Source organism: Pteropus alecto, unplaced genomic scaffold, assembly GCF_000325575.1.
Source record: "Pteropus alecto unplaced genomic scaffold, ASM32557v1 scaffold59, whole genome shotgun sequence".
NCBI lineage: Eukaryota > Metazoa > Chordata > Mammalia > Chiroptera > Pteropodidae > Pteropus > Pteropus alecto.
The window spans coordinates 4,459,875-4,483,002 of record NW_006443292.1 but is presented as its reverse complement, the minus strand read 5'-3'; the positions used below and the strand labels follow the sequence as shown (position 1 = coordinate 4,483,002).

The 23,128-nt window shown below is 41.9% G+C and overlaps 1 protein-coding gene across 1 annotated transcript in view; it reads left to right on the top strand.

The window, feature by feature from the left end:
• Positions 1–23,128, top strand: part of CERS3 (ceramide synthase 3) — a 73,427-nt gene that overhangs the window by 21,717 nt on the left and 28,582 nt on the right. Inside the window, exons 6-8 of the mRNA XM_006924152.1 lie at positions 6,835–6,927; positions 8,935–9,063; positions 12,427–12,533. Coding sequence (XP_006924214.1) covers positions 6,835–6,927; positions 8,935–9,063; positions 12,427–12,533 — 329 coding nt within the window. The remainder of the gene's footprint in view (positions 1–6,834; positions 6,928–8,934; positions 9,064–12,426; positions 12,534–23,128) is intronic.

The window sequence follows — 23,128 nt, the reverse complement described above, 5'->3', positions numbered from 1 at the left end:
CCCATTCACTCCACCCTCGTGACTGTCTGGGACTCCGCCCCACTCAACTTATGCAACGCCAGAGTCTTTTTTGTTCCTGGCAGGCAGCCCTTGATGACCCATATTGCAGTTTTTCTTGGACAACTCTTGGGTGAGCTGCAGGCCCCAGGTGGGCAGTGGCTGGCCTCGGTGTGCCCTGAGACTTTTAAACAGAGAGGCCCCAGGCTCAGCACTGGCACCACATGTGAATCTGCATGACCCATTGAAAACCACTTGCTCCATGCTGGTGACTCCCTGACATCCTGTGCCACCCAACTCCCACACCACCCATATCACCCAAGGCTCTTTCAGCAACTGAGCCTTACAGACAGCTGGCAGGTGGTAGCAGGTGTAGGGGTTCTCTGGGACTTTTGCTAAGCTGAGCCAAGCCTGGTACTAGTGACGGCCAGCCTTGATTCGCAACGTGACCTCTCCCACATGCCAGGTTCAGCACAGGCAGCAATCAACTATGGATCACTTTGTAACCCCTACCTGGTAACCCCGGATAAGTCACAGGCAATGGCTGACGTTGGCCTCCACAGGAGCCCTTTCCAAGCGGCCCCCAAACCAATACACCTGGTAGCCAGCTTCAAACCGTAACAGAGTACCACCTGATTTGCCCAAGTGGCACACCCAAAGAGTGGTCTCAGCAGGTACCTGAGCCTACTGGGGGGAATTCCCATGCCATGGGATCAGCCGCCACACAAGAGCTCATAGGCTGTGGGCGTGGCCAGTCCTCAGCCAGTCAGCCTGAGGGTCAGTCCCACCCACTGATGTGCCAACAGCAATCAAGGCTCAACTATAGCAGGAAGGCACACCCAATCCTCACAAGGGACACACCTGGAGAATCTGACTCTGTGCTCCTGAGCCACATAGGACACCGACCACATAAGGCCACCCTGCCAATCCTGGGAGACATAGCAGATCTACCTAACACATAGAAACAAACACTGAGAGGTAGCCAAAATGAGTAAACAAACAAACAAAAAAACACAAGTACCAAATGAAAGAACAGGAGAAAACTCCAGAAGAAGAACTAAATGAAATGGAGGTAAGCAATTTATCAGATACAGAGTTCAAAACAATAATCATAAAGATGCTTAGATAGACCACATATTAGGCCATGAAACAAGTATCAATAAATTTAAGAAGATTGAAATCATACCAAGCCTCTCGTCCGATCACAATGGTATGCAACTAGAAATCATGTACAAGAAAAAAACTGAATAACACAAACACGTGCAGGCTAAGTCATGTGCTACTATGCAAGGAATGAGTTCACAATGAAATCAAAAGTTACCTTGAGAAAAATGAAGATGAAAATATAATGACCCAAAATTTATGGGACACGGCAAAAGTAGTCCTAATTGAGAAATTCATAGCAATATAGGCCCTACCTCAAGAAACAAGGAAAAGCTCTAATAAGCAGTCTGATCTTATACCTAAAGAAACTAGAAAAAGAACCACAGCAAAAGCCCAAAGTGAGTAGAAGGAAAGAAATAATAAAGATCAGAATGGAAATAAATAAAATAGAGTCTAAAAAAAAAATTCAGAAGATCGGTGAAACCAAGAGCTGGTTCTTTGAAAAGATAAACAAAATTGATAAAGCTTTAACCAAATTTGTCAAGAAAAAAAGAGAGAAGACCCAAATAAATACTATCGGAAATGAACGTGAAAACTGACACCACAGAAATACAAAGGATGATAAGAAAAATACTACATACAATTATATGTCAACAAAGTTGACAATCTGGAGGAAATGGGTACCTTCCTAGAAACAAACAATCTTCCAAGACTAAATCAAGAAGAAACAAAATCTGAATAGACCAGTCGCTACTAACGAAATCAAATTAGTAATCAAAAAATTCCCCACAAATAGAAGTCCTGGACCAGATGGATTTTGCCAAGCATTCAAAGAATAATTAACACCTATCCTTCTCAGACTATTCTAAAAAATTTAAGCTGATGGAAGGCTCCCAACCTCATTTTAGGATGCCACTACTACCCTGATTCCAAAGCCAGACAAAGAAATTACCAAAAAAAAAAAAAAAATTTATAAATTACTATCCCTGATGAATATAAATGCAAAAATTCTCAACTAAATATTAGCAAACTAAATTCAAGAATACATTCAAAAGATCATACGCCATGATCAAGTGGGATTTATTCCTGGGATGACGGGTTGGTTCAACATCTGTAAATCAATTAACGTGAACAAAATGAAGGATAAAAATATCGTATGACCATATCAAAGATGCAGAAAAAGCATTTGATAAAGTCCGGCATCCATCTATGATAAAAACTTTGAACAAAGTGGGAATAAGGAGGACATAACTCAACATACTAAGGCCGTGTATGACAAATCTGCAGCTAACATTACATACAGCGGTGAAAAGCTGAAAGCATTTTCCTTATGATCAGGAACAAAACAAGGATGTTCACTTTCACCGCTTTTATTCAACATTGTATTGGATATTCGAGCCATAGCAGTCAGACAAGAAAAAGAAATAGGAGGCATCCAAATTGGAAAGGAAAAAGTAAAACTTATTGTTCGCAGATGACATGATACTACATAGAGAGAATGCTAAAGATTCTACCTAAAAACTATTAACTGATAAATGAAGTCAGTAAAGTCGCAGGGTACAAAATTAATATTCAGAAATCAGTTGCATTTCTATACACCAATAACAAATTATCAGAAAGAGAAATTTAAGAAAACAACCCCATTTACGATTGCATCAAACAATAAAATACCTAAGTATAAATTTAACCAAAGAGGTAAAAGACCTGTACTCAGAAAATTATAAGACATTGAAGAAATTGTAGAAGGTACAAATAAATGGAAGCACATACCGTGTTCATGAATAGGAAGACTTAACATCATTAAAATGTCCATACTATCCAAAGCAATCTATAGATTTAATGCAATTCCTATCAAAATACCAATGGCATTTTTCGCAGAACTGCAAGAAATAATCCTAAAATTTATATGGAGCCAGGAAAAAAAAACCCTGAATAGTCACCAGCAATCTTGAGAAAGAAGAACAGTTGGAGATATCACAATACGTGATATCAAACTATATTACAAGGCTACAGTAATCAAAACAGCATGGTACTGGCATAAAAACGGACACATAGATCAATGGAACAGAATAGAGAGCCCATAAATAAACCCACGCACATACGGACAATTAATCTATGAATAAAGAGTACAGAATATATAGCGGGGTAAAGACAGCCTGTTCAATAAATGGTGTTGGGAAAACTGGACAGATACATGCAAAAAATATAACTGAACCACCTTCTTACACCATATACAAAAATAAACTCGAAATGGATTAACAACTTAAATGTAAATCTCTTAGAAGAAAACATATATAGTAAACTCTCTGACATCGCTCTTAGTAATTTTTATTCTGATGTATCTCCTTGGGCAAGGGAAACACAAGAAAAAATAAACAAATGGAACTACATCAAACTAAAAAGTTTTTGCACAGCAAAGGAAACCATCAACAAAACAAAAAGACGACCTACTGAATGGGGGAAGATATTTGCCAATGATACATCCAATAAGGGGTTAATATCCAAAATTTATAAAGAACTCACTCAATGCCAAAAATAAATAAATAAATAAAAAGAAAAACCCTAACGATCCGATTAAAAAATGGGCAGAGGACTTGAATTTCTCCAAAGAGGACATAGAGATGGCAGATAGACATATGAAAAGATGCTCACTGTCACCAATCATCAGAAAAATGCAAATCGAAACCACAATGAGCTATCACCTCACACCCATCAGAATGACTATCATCAAAAAATCAACAAATGATGAAGATGTGAAAAGGAGCTCTCGTGCACTGTTGGTGGGGTTGCAAATTGGTGCAGCCACTACGGAAAACAGTATGGAGGTTCTTCAAAAAATTAAAAATAGAACTCTCATGTGACCCAGCAATTCCACTTCTGGGTATTTATCCGAAGAAATCCAAAACACTAATTCGAAAAGATATGCACTTCTCCGTTCACCGCAGCGCTATTTGCAATAGCCAAGGTATGGAAGCCACCTAAGTGCCCATCAATAGACTCTTGGATAAAGAAGAGGAGGTACATACATGCGATGGAATATTCAGCCATGAAAAAAAATAAAATGAAATCTTAACCATCTGCGACATCATGAATGGACCCGGAAGGTATTATGCTAAGTGAAATAAGTCAGACAGAGAAAGACAAATACCGTATGACTTCACTTATATGCGGAATCTAAGGAACAAAAGAAACAAAAGAAACAGACTCATAGATACAGGGTTGCCAGATGGGAGGGGAGTACGGGGTTAAAGGGGTGAAGGGATAAAGAAGTACAAATTGGTAGTTATGAAAGTCACGAGGATGCGAAGCATGGGCAATATAATCAGTAACATGATACTAAGTATATCTAGTGTCAGGCAGGTACTAGACTAGTCGGGGGGATCACTTCATGAATTATACAGATGTCTTACCACCATATATCTGAAACTAATATAAAGCAATATCGACTGTCAGTTATCATTGAAAAATCAAAAAGGCGGGGCAAAGGGTTGTGGGGAATGAGGAGTTTAAACTTGCAGGTTCAGAGCGGTGGCTCCTGGGAATGTGTGCACTGTGGGGAGTGCGGTCAGTGATCAGTGGTATCGTGGTGGCATTGTGTGGTGTCATAGTTGCTGGACTTGTGATGATCGCTTCTTTAAGTGTATGGATGTTAAGTAATGGGTGTGCACTTGGAACCAATGCACTATTGTGTGCTAGCTATGTTTTAATAAAAATCTTGGAAACAGGTGGATAGATAGATAGATTAGATAGATGGATGATAGATAGATGATAGATAGATAGATAGATAGATAGATAGATATGAAGTCACTACAAATGGGAGAAAGGGGCCCTGAAAGATCAAATGAGGCAGACTTCTGAATATTTTAAATTACTATTGAATGGATGGATAATTGGATTGATGATGGGATGGATAAATAGATAGATAGATAGATAGATAGATAGATAGATAGATAGATAGATAGATTAGATAGACAGATAGATACATAGATACATAGATAGATTAGATAAGATAGATGATAGGTAGGTAGGTAAGTAGATATGATTGATTGATAGATAGACAGGCAGACAGACAGACCGACCAACCAACCAACCGACCGCCTGACTGACAGACAGATTACAGTGTTTCCCAGGCTTCCTTCTCCTAGGCTGGTCCTGAACACCAGTGTACTTCCTACCACTTCTTAGGCTGCCAGAAGTCCTACTTCGTTTCTGCTGCTTCTTAGTCTCTGGTCTCCATACTGAGTGTAAGTTTGCAAATGCAGACTTTATGCTACACATAGATGTAGTTGTCTTTTCTGCTTAGTGTTTCTAGTACTTCTTGAATTAAGGATTCACTTGAAAGAAAGGATTCACTTCAAGGTATTTTTCTTCTCTTTGAAACTTTGGCTTCATAGCTTCTGGATGCCTTGGTTTATCTCTGATGCCTTCAAACAGATATTCTTTCTGTATTTTATCCAGATTTTTTTAGTTGTTCCCACTAGGAGAGTTAGTCTCACACAAGCCGATTGTCATAGAAGAAAGCAGAAACTCTGTCTCATTTTTTATGGCCTTATCGAGGATGATGAGTTGACCAGAAAATTATTCCTTTTAATGTGTCAGCCTCAGTATTAAAAGTCGAAAGAGGTCAGACCATAAGGTACTTAGGCATTCTCTAGGCCAAATCCCGATGTTACCAGCTTCTACCTCTAACTTAGTCTTAACTTCGCAAGCAGACCAGTTCTCCATTAGCTCATAGCAAATTGTCCCCAAAACAGTGCCTTAAAACAACGCCATTTACTTGCTCATGGCTTGGGTTAACCATTTGGGTGAGGCGCAGCTGAGTGGAACTGCTCCATGTGGTCACAGGCTGGGTTCACGCACGCATTTTCAGACGGTCAGTAGGTTGGCCAGGGGATGGCTCATGTCCCTGGTGTCCTCATTCATATTTTTTGGCAGCGAGCACCTTGATTCTCTACCCTATGGCGTCCAGTGGGACAGCTCAGGTTTTTTATGCGGTGCTTGGGAAGTCTCTGCTTGCATCATACTTGCCATTTCCCTTTGACCAACACCCAAGAACCAGTTCATGGTCATGTGGGAGGAGACTATGCGAGGGCATGGATAGCAGGTGGTGAGATTCGTTGGGGTCATTAATGTAACAACCCAGCACAGCAAGTGAGATAATATCTCAGTTTAGCTAAAATAAGCACCCACCCTACCCACTATAACAATATTAGAGAAAGTCCTGGTTGTGGGAATCTCACTTATTTTCAGAAGACATGTTTTGAGTACTTAAATAACTCTGTATATTTTATTACTCTCCTATTTGAGATTGGACCAGTTCAGATCACCAGCCCATCACCAGAAAAGAGGTTAGGATATCATATTTTGAGTAGCATGCAAAAAACATAAAACAAGGTAGATCGTGGGACCTGCAGAACAGACTAGTCTTTGTCCTTAAGTCAATATTTTTGAATGCTTTTTCCAACTTACCTCTCAGTCAACTAAATAAGGCAGTTACACCTGTTGTAGTTAATTCACATTTAAATAAAATGTTTAACTTGATTTTGAAATTCTTGTCCACCCTCTGAGAAATAAAATATCTCAAAATATTATCTCCGATTTCAGAAGTTGAAATGTAAAGCGTTATTATTTGGGAGAGTTTTGTGTAACATAAATAGGAGCAATACTTTTAATCCTTAAAGTGAGTTGTTTATATGGCGACATTAAAGTAGTGAATACCCTTATTTTTCTCAGCCCCTGCTGCCATCTCAGTACTGGTACTACATCCTGGAGATGAGTTTTTATTGGTCTCTCTTATTCAGCCTGGGCTCCGATGTCAAGAGGAAGGTAAGTGTCTTCTTTACGAAGCTACTTTATTTGTTTGTTCAAAAAATTTTATCCCCTGCCCCAATCCTAATCTTTAAATTGTATTTTTGTGTGTGTTTAGTTCCAGATCATAGCTTTTTTGCTTTTTATAACACATAGAATAGTGTGAATTATGCTCATGCTTGGCTGGCTTGGTAAGTATTTGTAGTGAAACATCACGGCATCTTTAATTTCGAAGATAATTGAGTCATTTTCTCAAAGGATAGAATTGAAAATAATCATTTTTAGGAAGGTCTTCATAGATATACTTGGGTAGGTTGATGATTCTTTCTTGATTTCTTATAATGATTCTTTCTTGATTTCCTGCTTTGTCATTTACAAGTGCATCGGGTACCTTTACAAAAATTAAATGTAGATATTTGTTAGATGTTTGTAAACACATATCATCAGAGACATAAAACTATTAGGAGTCGGGTAAAGAACAGGCTCTGGGGGCAGATTGCTTGGCTTTAAATCTCTGGCTTCCCCGCTTGAGTTAATTGGTTAACATCTCGAGTTAATTGGTTAACCTCCCGAAACTCGACTTCCTTAGTCCCTGTCTCCTCTGCTTGCTGTGACGATTAAGCAAGTTAATCCATATAAAGCACTTCCTGGCATACAGTAAGTGCTCAATAAATTAGGCTAATATTACTTTCATGTTTACTCTTTTACTTTGGCTATAGAGAAACTGAAACCTTTAAGCTTAAAAAAAAAACATTTTTATTGAGATATTCACATGCCATACAATTCATCTTTCTAAAGTGCATAATTTAGTGGTCTTGAGTGTACTCACAGAGTTCTGCGGTCATCACCCCAGTCAATTTTAGAACATTTTCCCATTGCTCCCAACTTCCGCAGCCCTAGGTGCCCACTAATCTACTTTCTGTTTCAATGGATTTGCCTCTCTTGGACAGTTCATGTAAATGGAATCATACGATATGCAGGGTTTATATATATATATATATATCTGGCTTCTTTCACTTACCGTAATGTTTTCAAGGTTCATTCATTCTGTAGCATGTATTAGTATTTAATTTCTTTTTATTGCTGAATAACAGTCTACTGTATGGATATGCTGCATTTTGCTTATCCATTCGTTAGTTGGTGGATATTTACATTGTTTCCATCTTTTGGCTATTAGGAATAATGCTGCTATGAACATTCATATAGAAAATTTTGCATGGACATATGTTTTTATTTCTATCTAAGAATGGAATTACTGAGCTATATGGTAATTCTGTGTTTAACCTTTTGGAGAATCGTCAGACTACTTAAAACATCATTTCACATTCCTCCTAGCAATGTATAAGGGTTCCAGTTTCTCCACGTCCTTGTCAACACTTGATATTTATCATGGCTATCCTGTTAAGTGTGAAGTAGTATCCCATTGTGGTTTCGATTTGCGTTTTCCTGATGGCTAATGAGTTTGAGCACATTTTCATGTGCTTATTGGCCATCTGTATGCCTTCTTTACAGAAAACCTTTGAGTTTTTGCGCTCAGTTGGGGTGACTTCCCTCAGCCTGGCTTTGCGAGCAGAGTTCCGCTTTCATTTGTTACTTCTTTCATATGGAGTAACTCTTATTTTAATGGTTGTGTACTTTTGTTATATGTCTCTTGTTTTTTCCGGAATTAGACAGGCGATAGACAATAAAGGTAAATGTACACGGGAATATGCGTGTGTGTGTGTGTGTGTGTGTGTGTGTGTGTGTGTGTGTCCGACGTGGGGCATTGGAAGAGTGATGGATGTTAGTGTTTAGATGACAACTATTGAACGCTCTGTCAAAGCGACTTCATACGTGAGGACAGTTCTTCCCCTAGCTCCCTCACGAGGATTACGTTTAAGAATTAAAGTGAAAGCATTTCACTAATTTTAAAACATGCAGCTGTAAGTTATTAGTGTCTTTAAGTTAGTATTAGTATTAGTGTAGTATTAGATCGGGAAATAACCGCGTTTGCTTAATGGTTTCCGTTGCGCCCTCGTTGTGTAGGATTTTCTAGCTCACGTCATCCACCACCTGGCTGCTATCAGTTTGATGAGCTTCTCCTGGTGTGCTAATTACATTCGCAGCGGAACCCTCGTGATGATCGTGCACGACGTGGCCGACATTTGGCTGGAGGTAAACGTTTGCCATTAAAATGTTAATGACGATACCACGTCTTGGGGGCTCTGTGACGCCTCACGGGAAGCGTCACGTGCGAGCGATCCGGCAGGGCTCTCTGTCCTGAAGACGCGCCCAGTCCACAGTTGTCTCCGGGGGGTCCCCAGATCCTTCAAGCTCAAAGAAATGAAACCTTTAGATTTTAATTTACAACCTTCTTTCTTCATGATGCTCGAGAGAGGTTCATTTGTGGGATTCCACTTGCGGATGTAGATGCTAGCTCGGGAGGTAAGCTGAGATATTTGAAGATGGAACAAACTCTAACCTTTTAAAAGGAAAACTTGGACTTAAGGCACTCTGGGTTTTTAACATTGGATGACACCATATATTGACTTAAGCCAAAGCCGAATACCCGTTGGATGCCTGCACTGCCCTACACTGGTGCTTAAAAGCTTTTTTATCTAAATGACATTTATTTTCTAAGGAGGGAATGTTTTGGAGGAAGGGACATTGAAACAAGAGTCTTTCTAATCCCAAACCACACAAAATACAAGGAACGAAGCAAAATTAGGCCCGTTTCCTCTCCACGTTTCTGTTACGTACTGGCTCCTGCTCGCCCTCGGGCACTGGTCCAGTGGCCCTCTTAGCTGCCAGCTGTGCTGCTGTGCCCAGAGCCACATCCTCAGGGCCAGTTAGTTCATCATTTAAACATGATCATTTATCATGAAGCTGGGGAAAGGATGCTAACCCGGTTCACATCCAGGATTGCCTCTCGAAGAGCCAATTATTAAATATAGGTAATATAGACGAAATTAAATGTAAGGGAATAGAATCTTGTTCTAGATCAGGGTTCAGCAAACTTTGGGAAAGGACCAGATAATATATCTAGGTCTGTGTACCACTTAGGATCTCTTGTCACGTATTTTGTTTGTTTGTTTGTTTGTTTCTTTTCTTATACCCCTTTAAGAATGTGGAAACCATTCTTAACGTAAGACCAGCTTTAACCCATCAGCTGGACTATAATTTGCCAAACCCTGTTCCAGTTACAACCGGAAGCCATTTGAAGCCATTTTAAAGCAGCAACTGGCTACTATTAAAATGTTATCTGTGCGGAGCATTTTGATTCTCGTGTGTAATCGTAATCAGACATGTGAATCCCATTCTGAAGGTCAAGGTTGTTACATTTGCTTCAGGGCAGCAAATGGCTCAGCCAAGGAAGGATCGTGCCAGTTTGGCATGTGTGACTGCTCTTCGAATGTGGCTTGTAATCACCCGCTACTCTGCTCACATGTCAGTAACCCAGCCTGAAAATTAAGACCACATTGGCCGTGACTTAAGGATTTTATGCTACTCTGTTGCTTCTGATCCCTCTGGTTCAATCACCTTCGGTGTGTGACCACTGTTAAAACGGCTTCATCGTGTTGTTTAAAGGGAGTTAGACGCAGAAACTGGAAATAAGAGCCGGGTCGTCTCCACCCTCCCCGACCCTGTCATCGACAGGACACAACTCATTAGTCGACCGGGCCAATCGCTTCATGCTTCGTGTTCTATTCTCAGCTGTAACGTGAGAGGCCACATCTAACCCTTGGGTATATTTGTGAAGTTTAGCTCATTACTGTTAGAAAATGTTCTGAGGGCCTTGGGTAAAAAAAAAAAAAAAAACAGAAGAAAAACGAAATGTCAAGCTCAGATCCCTTTGCGGGTGGAATATGAGAACAGCTTCGTGTTGTTAATGGTCATGAATCACTCGCGATTGACCAGTCACGATAAATATTTGGGGTTCAGTGAACAAGGCCAGTTCCTCCCATCAACCGATGGTGGAGGCGCCACTAAGTGGGGGCCAGTTTTTGGTGCTCTCCAGGGGTGCCCGTCCCGCCGCGTCCTCGAATAGTTTGTTTTAGTGTGGGTCCTCTCAGTCAAGTTCTAATTGAACCCAGACATGGTATAACTGGTTTCCCTGTTTAGACCTTCCTAGGGATGAGACTATTAATCTCTCATAGTCCTCGAGACAGTTGGCGGGTCATTGCTTAGCTCTTCATTGGCCAGGAAAAACAGCCTCAACGTCAGCCATTCATACTCATGGGCCACCTTTTGTCTCCTTTGTACATCTTCTCGACCCTGTTTTCCACATGTTCAAGTTTAGATCCAAGGCCCAGCACTTGAACAGTGTCCTGACCGATGCTTGGCAGAGGAGAGGGTTACGGTCTGAGGTCCATCTTTGCATGGTTGGGACGGGCCGTACGTGTTTTGCCCAGAGGAGCGAGTGCTCCTTGGCCCTCACAAGGAGCCCTCGTCACGGCTACGTACATCTCTAGCTACCCCCCTGGCCTAGCCGCTAGCCCTTCAGGGGACAGCTCCCCCTCCATTCCAGGCACTCTAAACACCTGGCCTTTCTCTCCTCGCTCATCTCCCACCCACGTGGCCCCCTCGCCTTCTAGCTCACAGTTGAGACTCTTCTCTCTGGGGGCCTCCGGCAACCCCATAGTCTGATCGTGTCCTTAGCCCGTGGCAAGTATGCAAAAGTGTGGGAAACGCAAGGCAATGCAGACCATTCCTGCAGCATAAATATGCTGCCTCTCTTGTCCTGGCGGGGCCTTGAGCTTCCAGGGTGACTTCAGCTCCGAGAGCATCTGGCCTCAGCTGTACTCCCTAGGGATGAGCTATGCTCAGCCACTCCCACCCCCAACTCCAGACACTTTCCCATTCAGCTTGGGCTCCACCGAATAATGCAAGACAGAATCCTCCTCAGGAACCTTCCGAGACCACATCAAAACACCTTTCTGTAATTCTTTTTCTCCGACATGATAATATGAGCTGTATAGAGCAGCATAAAGTAAAGAGAGAAAATCGAGCGCTCAAAAGTTGATTTCAACGAGAACGAGGCCCCAAGAGTTGCCTCTGGACTCTGCCCCTTCTGTCGCCTGCCTTGACCACAGCACCCCAGCACCCCCTGGGACTTCTTCACGCATGTCCCAGCCTTTCGTCAACCCGGCTCTCCTCCTGGTCAAATACAGAAATCGAATCGAGGCTCAAATAAAAAGCATGCTCAAATTAATTATGCTAATTTGTAGCACTGGTGAGACAGGAATAATATTATAGTCATTTCAACATACCTTTTCTTAACATTAGGTTATGGGAATTTCAAACATATGACAAGAGAAAGAAACGAGTGTAATGGACCCAAGGGACCCGCCATCGAGCTCTGACCGTTATCAAAATGGCCGGTCTCGTTTCATCTATTTGCCCATTCGCGCTCCACCCCCCACCCAGATTATTTTGATGCAAATCCCAGATATCATATCATTGATGAATATTTCATTTAAAAATTTTATACTAACATCACTTCGTCTGAATACAATTTTTTTTCTTTTTTTTTTTTAGTCTGCTAAGATGTTTTCTTATGCCGGATGGAAGCAAACCTGTAACACCCTGTTTTTCATCTTCTCTGCCATATTTTTCATCAGCCGCCTCGTTATTTTTCCCTTTTGGTGAGTAGAGAAGATGCTGGGCCATGCCGTTTGGTCACTGTGGTGAGGTGGCCTTGACACGTGGTTCAGGTCCCATCGTTGCTCTTTCTTATGTTGATCTCCAGTTGTTTGTGCCAAGTTCGGTTGGAGAAAAGACTGTAAAGGGGCCGTTTCTTATATATAATTAACACAATTCCTTCCAGTGTGGAAAAGGGAGATGGGAAATGTGTAACCCAATGGGTAAGCGGAGACTCTTACTCTACGTCTCGTTTCGTGAATACGGATCTTTCCTTGTGATTAACAGCCTTTCTAGTTATTTCAGTGAAATGTCATGGGCCAATTATCAGCTCTTTAAAAGAGAGGCATGTTCCATGTTAAAATTACAATAGTCGTAACCACCATTAACTGCATGCCAGACACAGGCGTGGGCCCTTTATATTCTCAGCACTGGTCTACACAACAAGTCATAAAGCAGGTATTATCACTCCCCGGTCACAGATGGGGAAACTGCTCCTCCTCTTGTTTTCCATGATCACTGTCCCTAACAGTGGCTTGGATGGCCTTTTAGTACCGATTGGCTCTTGATCCATCTGTTGATTCTATTTAGCTCAGGGCTGACAAGGCAGAACCTATATCGTGTCTCCCTTGACAATTATTTCTTCAGCAAACGTAATTTCCCTTGTGATGATAGACAGAAACCAGAGGAAAAAATGTGAGGAAGCCCTTTAATGCTTTGAAAGAAACAGTTGATAACTAGCCATAGTTTGGGGCTAAATCTAGGATCCTCTCAACTGAAAAATTAGTGCTACTGAAGAGCCTAGCTCCAGGGCAAAGAGATGGAGACCCAAGTTCAAGGTGGGATTCCTGGAGGATGGACGGCGCCCTTGACTAGCACCCAAGGAAGTCTCATCAGAGAGGTGAAAGTGTGCTGCCCTCCCCGTGGAAGCCAGCTGCATCTTTAAACCAGGACCGGGCGTCTTGATTTGACATTTCCTAGAGAGGAGAAGCAGAGTGCTGGGGCCAAGGTCATGGACACGAGAATTCAAATTCTGGCTCCACGCCGGATAACATCATTTCTCTGAGTCTCAGTTTTCTCATCTGTAAAACAGAAATTAGGGGTGTCCCGTGGCTTACCTGAAGTGACACATGTAAAACAGCTTAGGACAGTGTGACATAGTAGGACTAAGTGAATGCCAGCTATAGTTACTAAAATTATTGAGTCTTCTAGAATTTGGAGTTTAACCTAGAGTCAAATCTGAGAGACATTTAAGATACTCTTCTTGGTTGACGAACCACGTTACCATCACTTTCACTTTGGCTGAGCAAATATATCTGTGAAATCAGAATATTGTATGATGGTAATTGATGATAGAGTAAGTATTGACTTGCAGATAACAGTTGAGGTTTGGCTTTTCAGTGTGACTTTTGGGGTGCCCTAAATCCAGCGTTTGCCCATCGATGATGTACCAGAACAACCACGTGTTCTAGTAACCTGTAGCTGCGTAACAAACCACTGAAAACTTAGTGGCTTATGACAGTGGTGAGCAAACTTTTTCTGTAAAGGACTAAAAAATAAGGATTTTAGGTTTCGAGGGCCACATATAGTCTCTGTTGAGTATTTTTCTGTTTTGTTTCTTTCACAATCCTTTAAAAATGTGCCAAACCCAGCTGAGCTCACAGACTGTAGCAAAACAGGTAGCAGGCCAGATTTTACCCACAGGCCGTGGTTTGCAGCCCTGACTCTTAAAACTGCAACATTTATTCATTATTATTGTCTCTTATGGTTCTGGGAGTTGACTGGCCTCAACTAAATGGTTTTCATTTACGTGATTGCAGTCAGATGATAGCTGGGTAATCAGCTGGACTTTGCTCACATGGTTGAGGGAGCCATACAGAATCAGCTGCTTGCTGGGGACCTCAGCTGGACCAGTTACCTGGAACACCTGCCCGTGGCCCCTCCATTGGCCTGAATGCTTCATAGCATGACAGCTGGTTTTGGGCAGCGAGCAGCTCAAGAAAGAGCTAGGCAAATGCTTTATCCTCTTTTAAGATATAGCTTCAGAAGTCACGTTACGTCACTTCCAATCCCATTTTCTTCCTTGGATCCGGGTGTCAAAAGCCAGCTCATATTTAAGGGAAGACAAATTAGATTCCTAGATTTATTGATGGGAGTGGTTTCAGAGAATTCGTGGACCAATTTGAAAGGCACATGACCTGGAAGCCGTCAGTCTAGGTAGCTCTCTGAGATGCTTCTAACTATGGCTCCTGTGGTTGACCTTTGATTTAGCGATGAAAGACATTCACCTCAGACTTTGCCATAATGTCTCAAAGTCAACAAGCAAGCGTACTCTCGCCCAGTAAAGAACTGCACATCACATTGGGGTTGAGTGACTACTGGGGTGCAACTTACCCAGATATCCTCATCTCAAAAATCCTAGATTTAAGAACTTAGTTTCTTGCCAGTATTTCTGGATTTCAAGGAGAATTAGTTACATGCATTTGGCTCTTTCTTGATCTTGATACTTCACTGAATTCAGAGAACAGCCAATACCACTGTTTGCTATTCTCAGGGAGCTGGGCTGCATAGAAACCAGTATTAACAGACTTGACTGTACAAATTTTTTTGCTGGTAAAAATTGTCCTATACTAATGTTGACCGATCCACATGTTTGGAAGGCTGAGCTAGTGGACCTTTGGGAGAAGGGTTTTCGTGGTTTTCGAAAGAATCAGTTGAAGCGTCGCAGTGTAATGCTCTAGCTTAAATAGTCTTCCCATGGGCTCGGACATTTTATGTCATCATCTCGTGGTGCCAAAGAGAAAAAGTCAGTTCCTCGTCGTGAGCCTGGCTCCAACCATGTGTCTTAATCTTGTAATTCTACAGACTCATTTTTCAAGGATATTTTATCGGTCCGGATTTGTTGTGAATTTAACGTGGACCTAACAGCATGCAAATGATAGACTTATTTCCCGATCCAGATGTTCGGAGGCACTGTGGGGGGCAGTTTGTCTCTCTGTTCTTCTCAACTGCTTTTGTTATACGTTTTGCTGGGAGAGAGAAAGGGTTGAGTCCAGGAGAAAGCGGACCCATCTAAAATTTGTCTGGAAATGCTGAGAAAAAAATCTGGAACTTATACATTATTTTTCTTTGACTTTCCCTTAATTTCACCCTGTCTCGAGCACATCTGCTATCCTGCAAAGAGTTTCCTTCTGTATTTGTATGACTAACGGTGGCCCATCTGTTCCTCGTCTCTTTTTTTCTATTTTTCAATGTCGGCATATTATTTTTAATTTTTTTTTTTCAATTACGGTCAGCATACCCTATTATATTACTTTCAGGTGTATAGCATAGTGATTAGACACTGATATAACTTGCGAAGTGATGACCCCGAGAAATCTAATATCCTCGGATACCTTATACGGTGATTACAGTGTTATTAACTGTATCTCCTATGCTGTCCTTTACATCCGCATGACAGTTTGTAACTACCTATTTATATCGTACTTACGTTTTGCCACCCGCCACCACACCCCGCTCCCCTCTGGCAACCTTGAAAATGTTCTCTGTATCTATGAGTTTGTTTCTGTTTTGTTTGTTTATTTTGTTCTTTAGATCCCATATGTAAGTGAAATCGTATGGCCTTTGTCTTTCTCTGTCCACCTTCCTTCACTCAGCACGATACCGTCTAGGTCCATCCATGTTGTTGCGGATGCAAGAGTTCATTTAAAAAATTTCTTATGGCTGAATAATCTTCCATTGTACCACCTCTTCTTTATCTATTCGTCCATTGATGGACACCCAGGTTGCCTCCATATCTTGACTATTAAAGTAACGCTGCAGCGAACACATGGATGCATATGTCCCTTTGCAGTAATGTTTTGGGTGTCTTTGGATATATAACCAGAAGTGGGATTTCTGGGTTCTTCTTTTCTCTTCTTATACCCTTTGTTCTAAAGTCTATTTTGTCTGATATGATTATTGCTAGCCTAGCTTTTTTGTTTGTTTCTGTTCTCATGAAATATCTGTTTCTATCCTTTTACCTTCAGTCTGTGTGTGTCTTTCAATCTGAAGTGAGTCTCTCGTAGGCAGCATTTGTAAGGGTCTTGTTTTCTTATCCCTTCGGCCCTCCTGTCTTTTGATTGGAGCATTTAATCCATTTACATTTAAAATAATTGTTGATACGTAGTTATTGCCATTTTATTATTTAAATTTTTCTTCTCCCCTCCTCCTCGTTCTTCTTCTTTTTCCTCTAATATTTCTCGTAATACTGGTTTGGTGGTGACGAACATCTTTAGCTTTTTCTTGTCTGGGAAGCTTTCGATTCTAAACGAAAGCTTTGCTGGGTAGAGTAATCTTGGTTGTAGGTCCTTGCTTTTCCATCATTTTGAATATATTTTGCAAATCCCTTCTGGCCTGCAGAGTTTCTGTTGAGAAATCGGCTGACAGTCTTATGGGAGCTCCCTTCTAGGTAACGAATGGCTTTTTCTCTTGCTGCTTTTAAGATTCTCTGTTTGTCTTTAGCCTTTGGCATTTTAATTATGATGCATCTTGGTGTGGGCCTCTTGGATTCATCTTGTTTGGGACTCTCTGTGCTTCCTAGGCTTTTATGTCTACTTCCTTCACTATTTCTTCTAATAGGTTTTTAATTCCTTGTTCTCTCTCTTCTCCCTCTGGTACCCCGGTGATGCAAATATTGGGACTCTTGATGTCCCAGAGGCTCCTTAAACTATCCTCATTTTTTTTTTGATTCTTTCCTCTTGTTGCTGTTCTGATTGGGTATTTTCTGCTACCTTATCTTCTAAATCACCGATTCGACTCTCTGCTTCATCTAATCTACAGTTGATTCCCTCTAATGTATTCTTCATTTCAGTTATTGTAGTCTTCATTTCTGACCAGTTTTTCTTTATGTTTTCTAATGCCGTTTTTATGTTTCCTATCTCTTTGTTAAAGTGCTCACCGAGTTTGTCTACTCTTCTCCAAAGTTCATTGAGCAGCTTATAACCAGTGTTTTGAACTCTGTATCTAGCAGATTACTTGTCTTTATTGTGTTTAGTTCTTTTTCTGGAGCTCTGTTCCATTTTTTCATTTGGGACTTGTTTCTTTATCTCCCCATTTTGGCTGCCTTTCTGTGTTTGTTTCTATGCATTAGGTAGGGCCGCTATGTCTCCCCGTCTTCATAGAGTGGCCTTATGTAGTCGGTGTCCTGTAGGGCTCAGTGATGCAGTCTTCCTCGGTCACCTGAGCCGGGTGTTCCAGGTATGTCCCTCAAATGGGTTGTGTGTGCCCTCCTGTTGTAGTTGAGACTAGTGCCAGGCTTGGGGGCTGCTCAGCAAGAGGTACAAGGCATGCCAAGGCCAAATGTTGCCTGTTTGGGTTTTGTGAACCTTTGAGGGATTTTAGGAAGGTCCACAGCATGAGCCAAGACAGGCTGTTTGTATGGAAAAGCCACTGCAGGCAGCTTGAATGGGCCCACAAGTTGGGAGGCATGGGGCAGGGTGAGCAGTGCCCGCCAGGTTGATAGAGACTCAGGTATGGCGCCATCTGTGTTTACACTCTGGAAGTGGGGAGGGCTCTACCAAGGAACACTGGCCTCTGCTGGCACTCCTGTCTGGGAGAAAGCTGCCCCTCCAGCCCTGTCTCTGAAGTCCCTGTGTGTCCCTGGCGCCTTTTGAGCTGCTGCCCTGATGTGGGAGCTCAGAGTGAGCGAGTCTATCAACAAGTAAATATGTGCAGGCCTCTTAAGAGGACCATCTGCACTCTCACGGCCCTCCATTTCCATCAGCCCTCATCCCCGCTGGTTTTCACAGCCAGAGGTCATGGGGAACACCGATTCCTAGCATTGGAACTCTGGCCTGGGGAGCCCAGTGTGGGAACAGGACCCCTCACTCCTCAGGAGGACCTCTGCAGTTGAGACATCCTTCCTGATTCTCAACCACCGCATGTGGGTATAGGGCCAGCCATTTCCATGTCTCTGTCTCCCTACCTGTCTCGAGGTGGTCTCTTATGTATGTCCCCAGTTGTAGGACTTTTGTTCAGCAGACCTCAGGTGACTTCTAATGATGGCTCTTCTGAAGCTTAGTTGTAATTTCGATGTAGTCGTGAGAGGAGGCGAGCACCATGTCCACTCACTCTGCCATCTTGACCGGGAGTCTTCCTCCTGCGCTTTATGGGGAACTTATTTAGCCGATTCTCAGCCGATGTCAACAAGACAATGTTAATTACATTGATTTTTTTTTTAAACATTTACTCGCGACATCAGGCAGAAATTCCAATTGGCATTGTCCAAATTGCTTTAATTGAGTTGCCTCGTTACCCCCATTTGTTTGCAATTTTATTCAAAAGCATTTACATCTCAGCCTTATACTTTTTCCACTGTATTCCCAACTGTCGTTTTAAAATAATGACTTCTATGTTTTTAAATTATTGTATGTATCTATCTACGTATACAGATGCCACTTGAGAATCATTAGTCTAGAAAGACCTTTATAAGGTCGAGAAGTGACTCTTTGACTCCTGGCAGTTTCCCACCATAAATGTCAGGAACAGATAATGGTTTAGTCCAGGCTGATCTAAAGGGAAGGGAAGGAGCACTGTGTTTCAACTAAAGTTTACAGATGGCAGTGCGGGGTCCTCGCTTCATTTCTTGAACTCATCACCTCTAGTACAGTGATGGGTGGGACGTGAGTCCTGCCCGGCCTAAGTTCATAACAACAGTAGAAGGGATCTTTGCATCCGCCACTTTACCTATATATTTGAAGACTATTAATACTGACCTTTTTCTTGGATGTTCCAAAAAGAAAAACAAAAAACAAAAAAAACATTTCCGACTGTGAATAATACTCAAATGACTTCCTTGCCTCCAAGGGTACATATGCTTTTGGGAACTTTACTTTCTCCACCTCTGGTTTACTGGGTTTCCGGTTTTGGCTTTTGAGGATCCAGCCCTCACTGGTGTAGAAAAATAGTACGCCAGGAAGCCTCATGTGACAGGGAATTTTGTGGGTGATGAGAACATATAAATACTTAGAATGGCGATCAGAGAGAGAACAGTTTTAAAGAAAAAACGACAAGACAAAGCTGAAGGCATCCAGCATTACTCTCAGCTTATGTTTATAAGAAGGAGACAAGACCGAGGTCATTGCGGACCCTTTCTAGCCTCATAAGGCCTGGACCGCAGTGTTGACTGTTAAGCCAAGGGCAGAGCATGGGTCTCATGGTGCCGTGGCTGGCTTCCGTGGCCCTCTTGGGACGGCACAGCGCCATTTGCACAGCCACCAGAGGAAAGGAGGGACTTGGACAATGTGTGAGTGGCTCCGCCGTAGCTGGAGCCTCTCCCTGGAGCCACCACTGCAGATGCATATCTGAGAACCAGACTTTCCAGTTACATACCGTGTGAAAGAGACAGAGGGTTCAGCCACACTGTTTGTCACACTTCTCGTTCAGCAGCGTGCCCTCAGAGGAGTACCTTCCCTGGCAGCCACGCACATGGCACTTGTGCTGTCTATACATTTATAAGGGACAGCCACCACCATCAGGCACGCTTCTGCAAATCAGAGATTTGAAGGATAAGGGACCTTATGTGTACTTTAATCCCTGATTCACTTATTTATTTGGAAATAATTGCAAAGTTACTGGATAATTTCAAGTATGTTACAGAGAACTCTTCTTATATAGGCCCTTTACCCAGATTTCCAGTTAGAATTTTGCTTTGCTATTGCTTCCTCTCTCTCCACACACACACACACACACACACACACACACACACACACACACACACACACACACGCAGGCACACCCACACACACGTATGTATATAAATATTCTTTTTCTTTGCCAAACCATTTGAAAGTTGAGAATAGTATGTCCTTTTAGTCTTAAATACTTCTGTGTGTCTTTACTAAGAACAAGGACATTCTTTTCGAGAGTCACAGTAGAGTTCTCAACTTCAGGAAAATGACAGTCTACCATCTGTGATTCAGTTTCGTCATTGGTCCAATGATGTTTTTGACTGCTTTTCCCCCTCACTCCCAGGTCTGACCAGGATCACATATTGCGTTCATTGGTCCTTCACCTGGATCAGGTCCTTATTCCTCCTTTGTCGCCCATGTCATCAGCATTGTTGAAGCATTTAGAGCCCCTATTTATTTTTCGGGTGAGGAGTTAAGACATTTTCGGCATCACACAGCTAGTTACGAAAGAGCCAAGACTAGAAACAGGACATTTGACACACAGAACAGATACGTTTCAAGTTAAATTACTAATATGAAATTTTAAGAGCAAGTATCATTCGCCCTCTGTAAATATTTATTGAGATTTCTTCAACTACACGGTCACTTTAAAATATACGAGATCTCTGAAATATAAAGTGGGCAGTTCGTCACCTGTAGAAACAGTATTTGTTATCCAGAAAAGGCTTAACACTCACACCTATAACTAGCAAGGATAGAAGACCTTTACCTTTGAGTTTTCATTAGAAAAGCACAGCTTTTTGGTGGCTGCCTTTTCTGGCCCAGCAAAACCGAGTACTATTTATACCAATGAAGCAATAGTTTTCAAACCATCTAAACTCAAATAATTGAAAGAGTGAAGATGGAAAATGAAACCAGAAACCGGGAAAAGGCCGACCAAGCCTCACAGCCCCCTTTCCCGGGGCTAGCGTGTGTCCACCGGATGGGTTAAGGGCCAGTGGACGGGCAGCGTGGATGTAGGAGGCCAGGAACACAGCGGCGCCTCGGCCTCTCTGTGAGAAGAGAAATTTTGGGGAGCCGGGAAGGCAAATGTCCAAGGGTTGGTGTGTTCATGCATGTGCCCGCACGCACGACACGCGAGGCTTAGGGACCAAATCGAGTGGGACAGATGTGCTTCTTTTTTCCTCCTTATTCCCATTGAAGGAGGCGAAGAGATGAGGATGCTGAGGCTCATAGAAAGGCTGGTCCTGAAGATGTAACAGCTGCCCCCAGGGCCGGGGGTGCTGCCCGCTTCCGAGCTCCTCTCCACTGCTTGGGCCTCGGGTCCCCTCCGTCCTCCCGCAGAGGATGTGCAGGCAGCACAGGGTTCCCGATCCTCCTGGGCCTGCTCTGCTCTCCAGGCGCATCGTCCTTCTCCATCCAAAGCAGAAAATCCGGCCGACCCAGCAGCCCTCTCCTGGGTGTTGCTGTCATCACATTGTTAATGTCGACTCCAGCAGTAGGAAAGCGGGTGGTGGCGAGATAGCAGGTGTCGTCACAGCAGTGGTAACAGTAATGTGGCGGTCCCCCCCTTATCTGCGGGGGACACATTTCGGGACCCCCAGTGGATGCCTTAAAACCACGGATAGTCCCAAACCCTTAAATACTATGCTTTTCCTATACTGAGACACCTGTGATAACGTTTCATTATAAAACAGGCACAGTCGAAAAGGGGAGGCACATTCTAGGCTAAGCATGGAGTAAGGACACAGATGCCCAAGGACCCAGCAAATCAGAATGGCGAGTTGGCTTTACGTACAGTGTTTCCTTTGACTCCTGAACAAAATGGGTTTGAACTACGTGGATCATCTTATATGCAGATTTTTTTCAGTAAATACTCTAAATGTATTTCCTCTTCCTTATGATTTTTTAAATAACATTTTCTTTTCTCTGGTTTGCTTTATTGTAAGAATACATATATAATATGTATATGTACTCTTACAAAAGAATATATATAATACATATAATGTACAAAATATACATTAATTGAGTGTTTCTGTTATCAGTAAGACTTCTGGTCAACAGAATGCTGTTAGTAGTTAAGGTTTTGGGTAGTCGAAAGTTGTACGCAGATTTTCAACTGCATGGAGGTGAGAAAGGCCTTTTAAAGCACAAAAACCTAGCTATAAAGGAAATAATGGATAGATTTGGTCATAAAAATATTTTTTAAACTGATTTTCCAAAAAAATCATAAATAAGGTTGAAGGAATCTATGTAATGAGAGTTAACATGATTAAAAAGAGTGTTGTCGTCCTTAATATGTAAAGAACACTTAACGAGTCAACAGAAATAGTAAACACCTCAATGGCAAAATGGATAGATACCATGAAAAAATAGTTGACAAAAGTTTAAGTCAAAATAAGAATCATATATATATATATATATGTGTGTATTTCACTTCACAAGAAATAAAAATGTAAGTATAAACTGCGCGATGTTTTAGACAGAGGCTGACAAAATATAATATTGATCAAAATCTGAGGAAGCGGGTTCTCTCATACACTGAGTGCACGACTATAAGTTGGTACACTCTAACGATATACTTCAAAACATAAAAGGAGTATACTCTTTGAATCAGAATTTTAGCTATTCTAAGGAAATAAACAATTCTATCAAAATATCTTCGCAAGTAATTCTCACAGTGCTCTTTAGAATATAATGAAAATTCGGAAACAAATGTCTGTCAGTAAGGGAGTAAATAAATTTTGACATCTATAAATAAATTTCCGTGCAATTATTACATAAGATAGTATACAGCAGAGGTTGGCAAGCTATGGCTCACAGGCTAAATCCCACCCACTGGCCACTTTTGTTAATAAAGTTTTATTGGCAAACAGCAACACCTGTTGATTGATGTATTGTCTGTGGCTGCTTTCGCACTACAGTAGCAG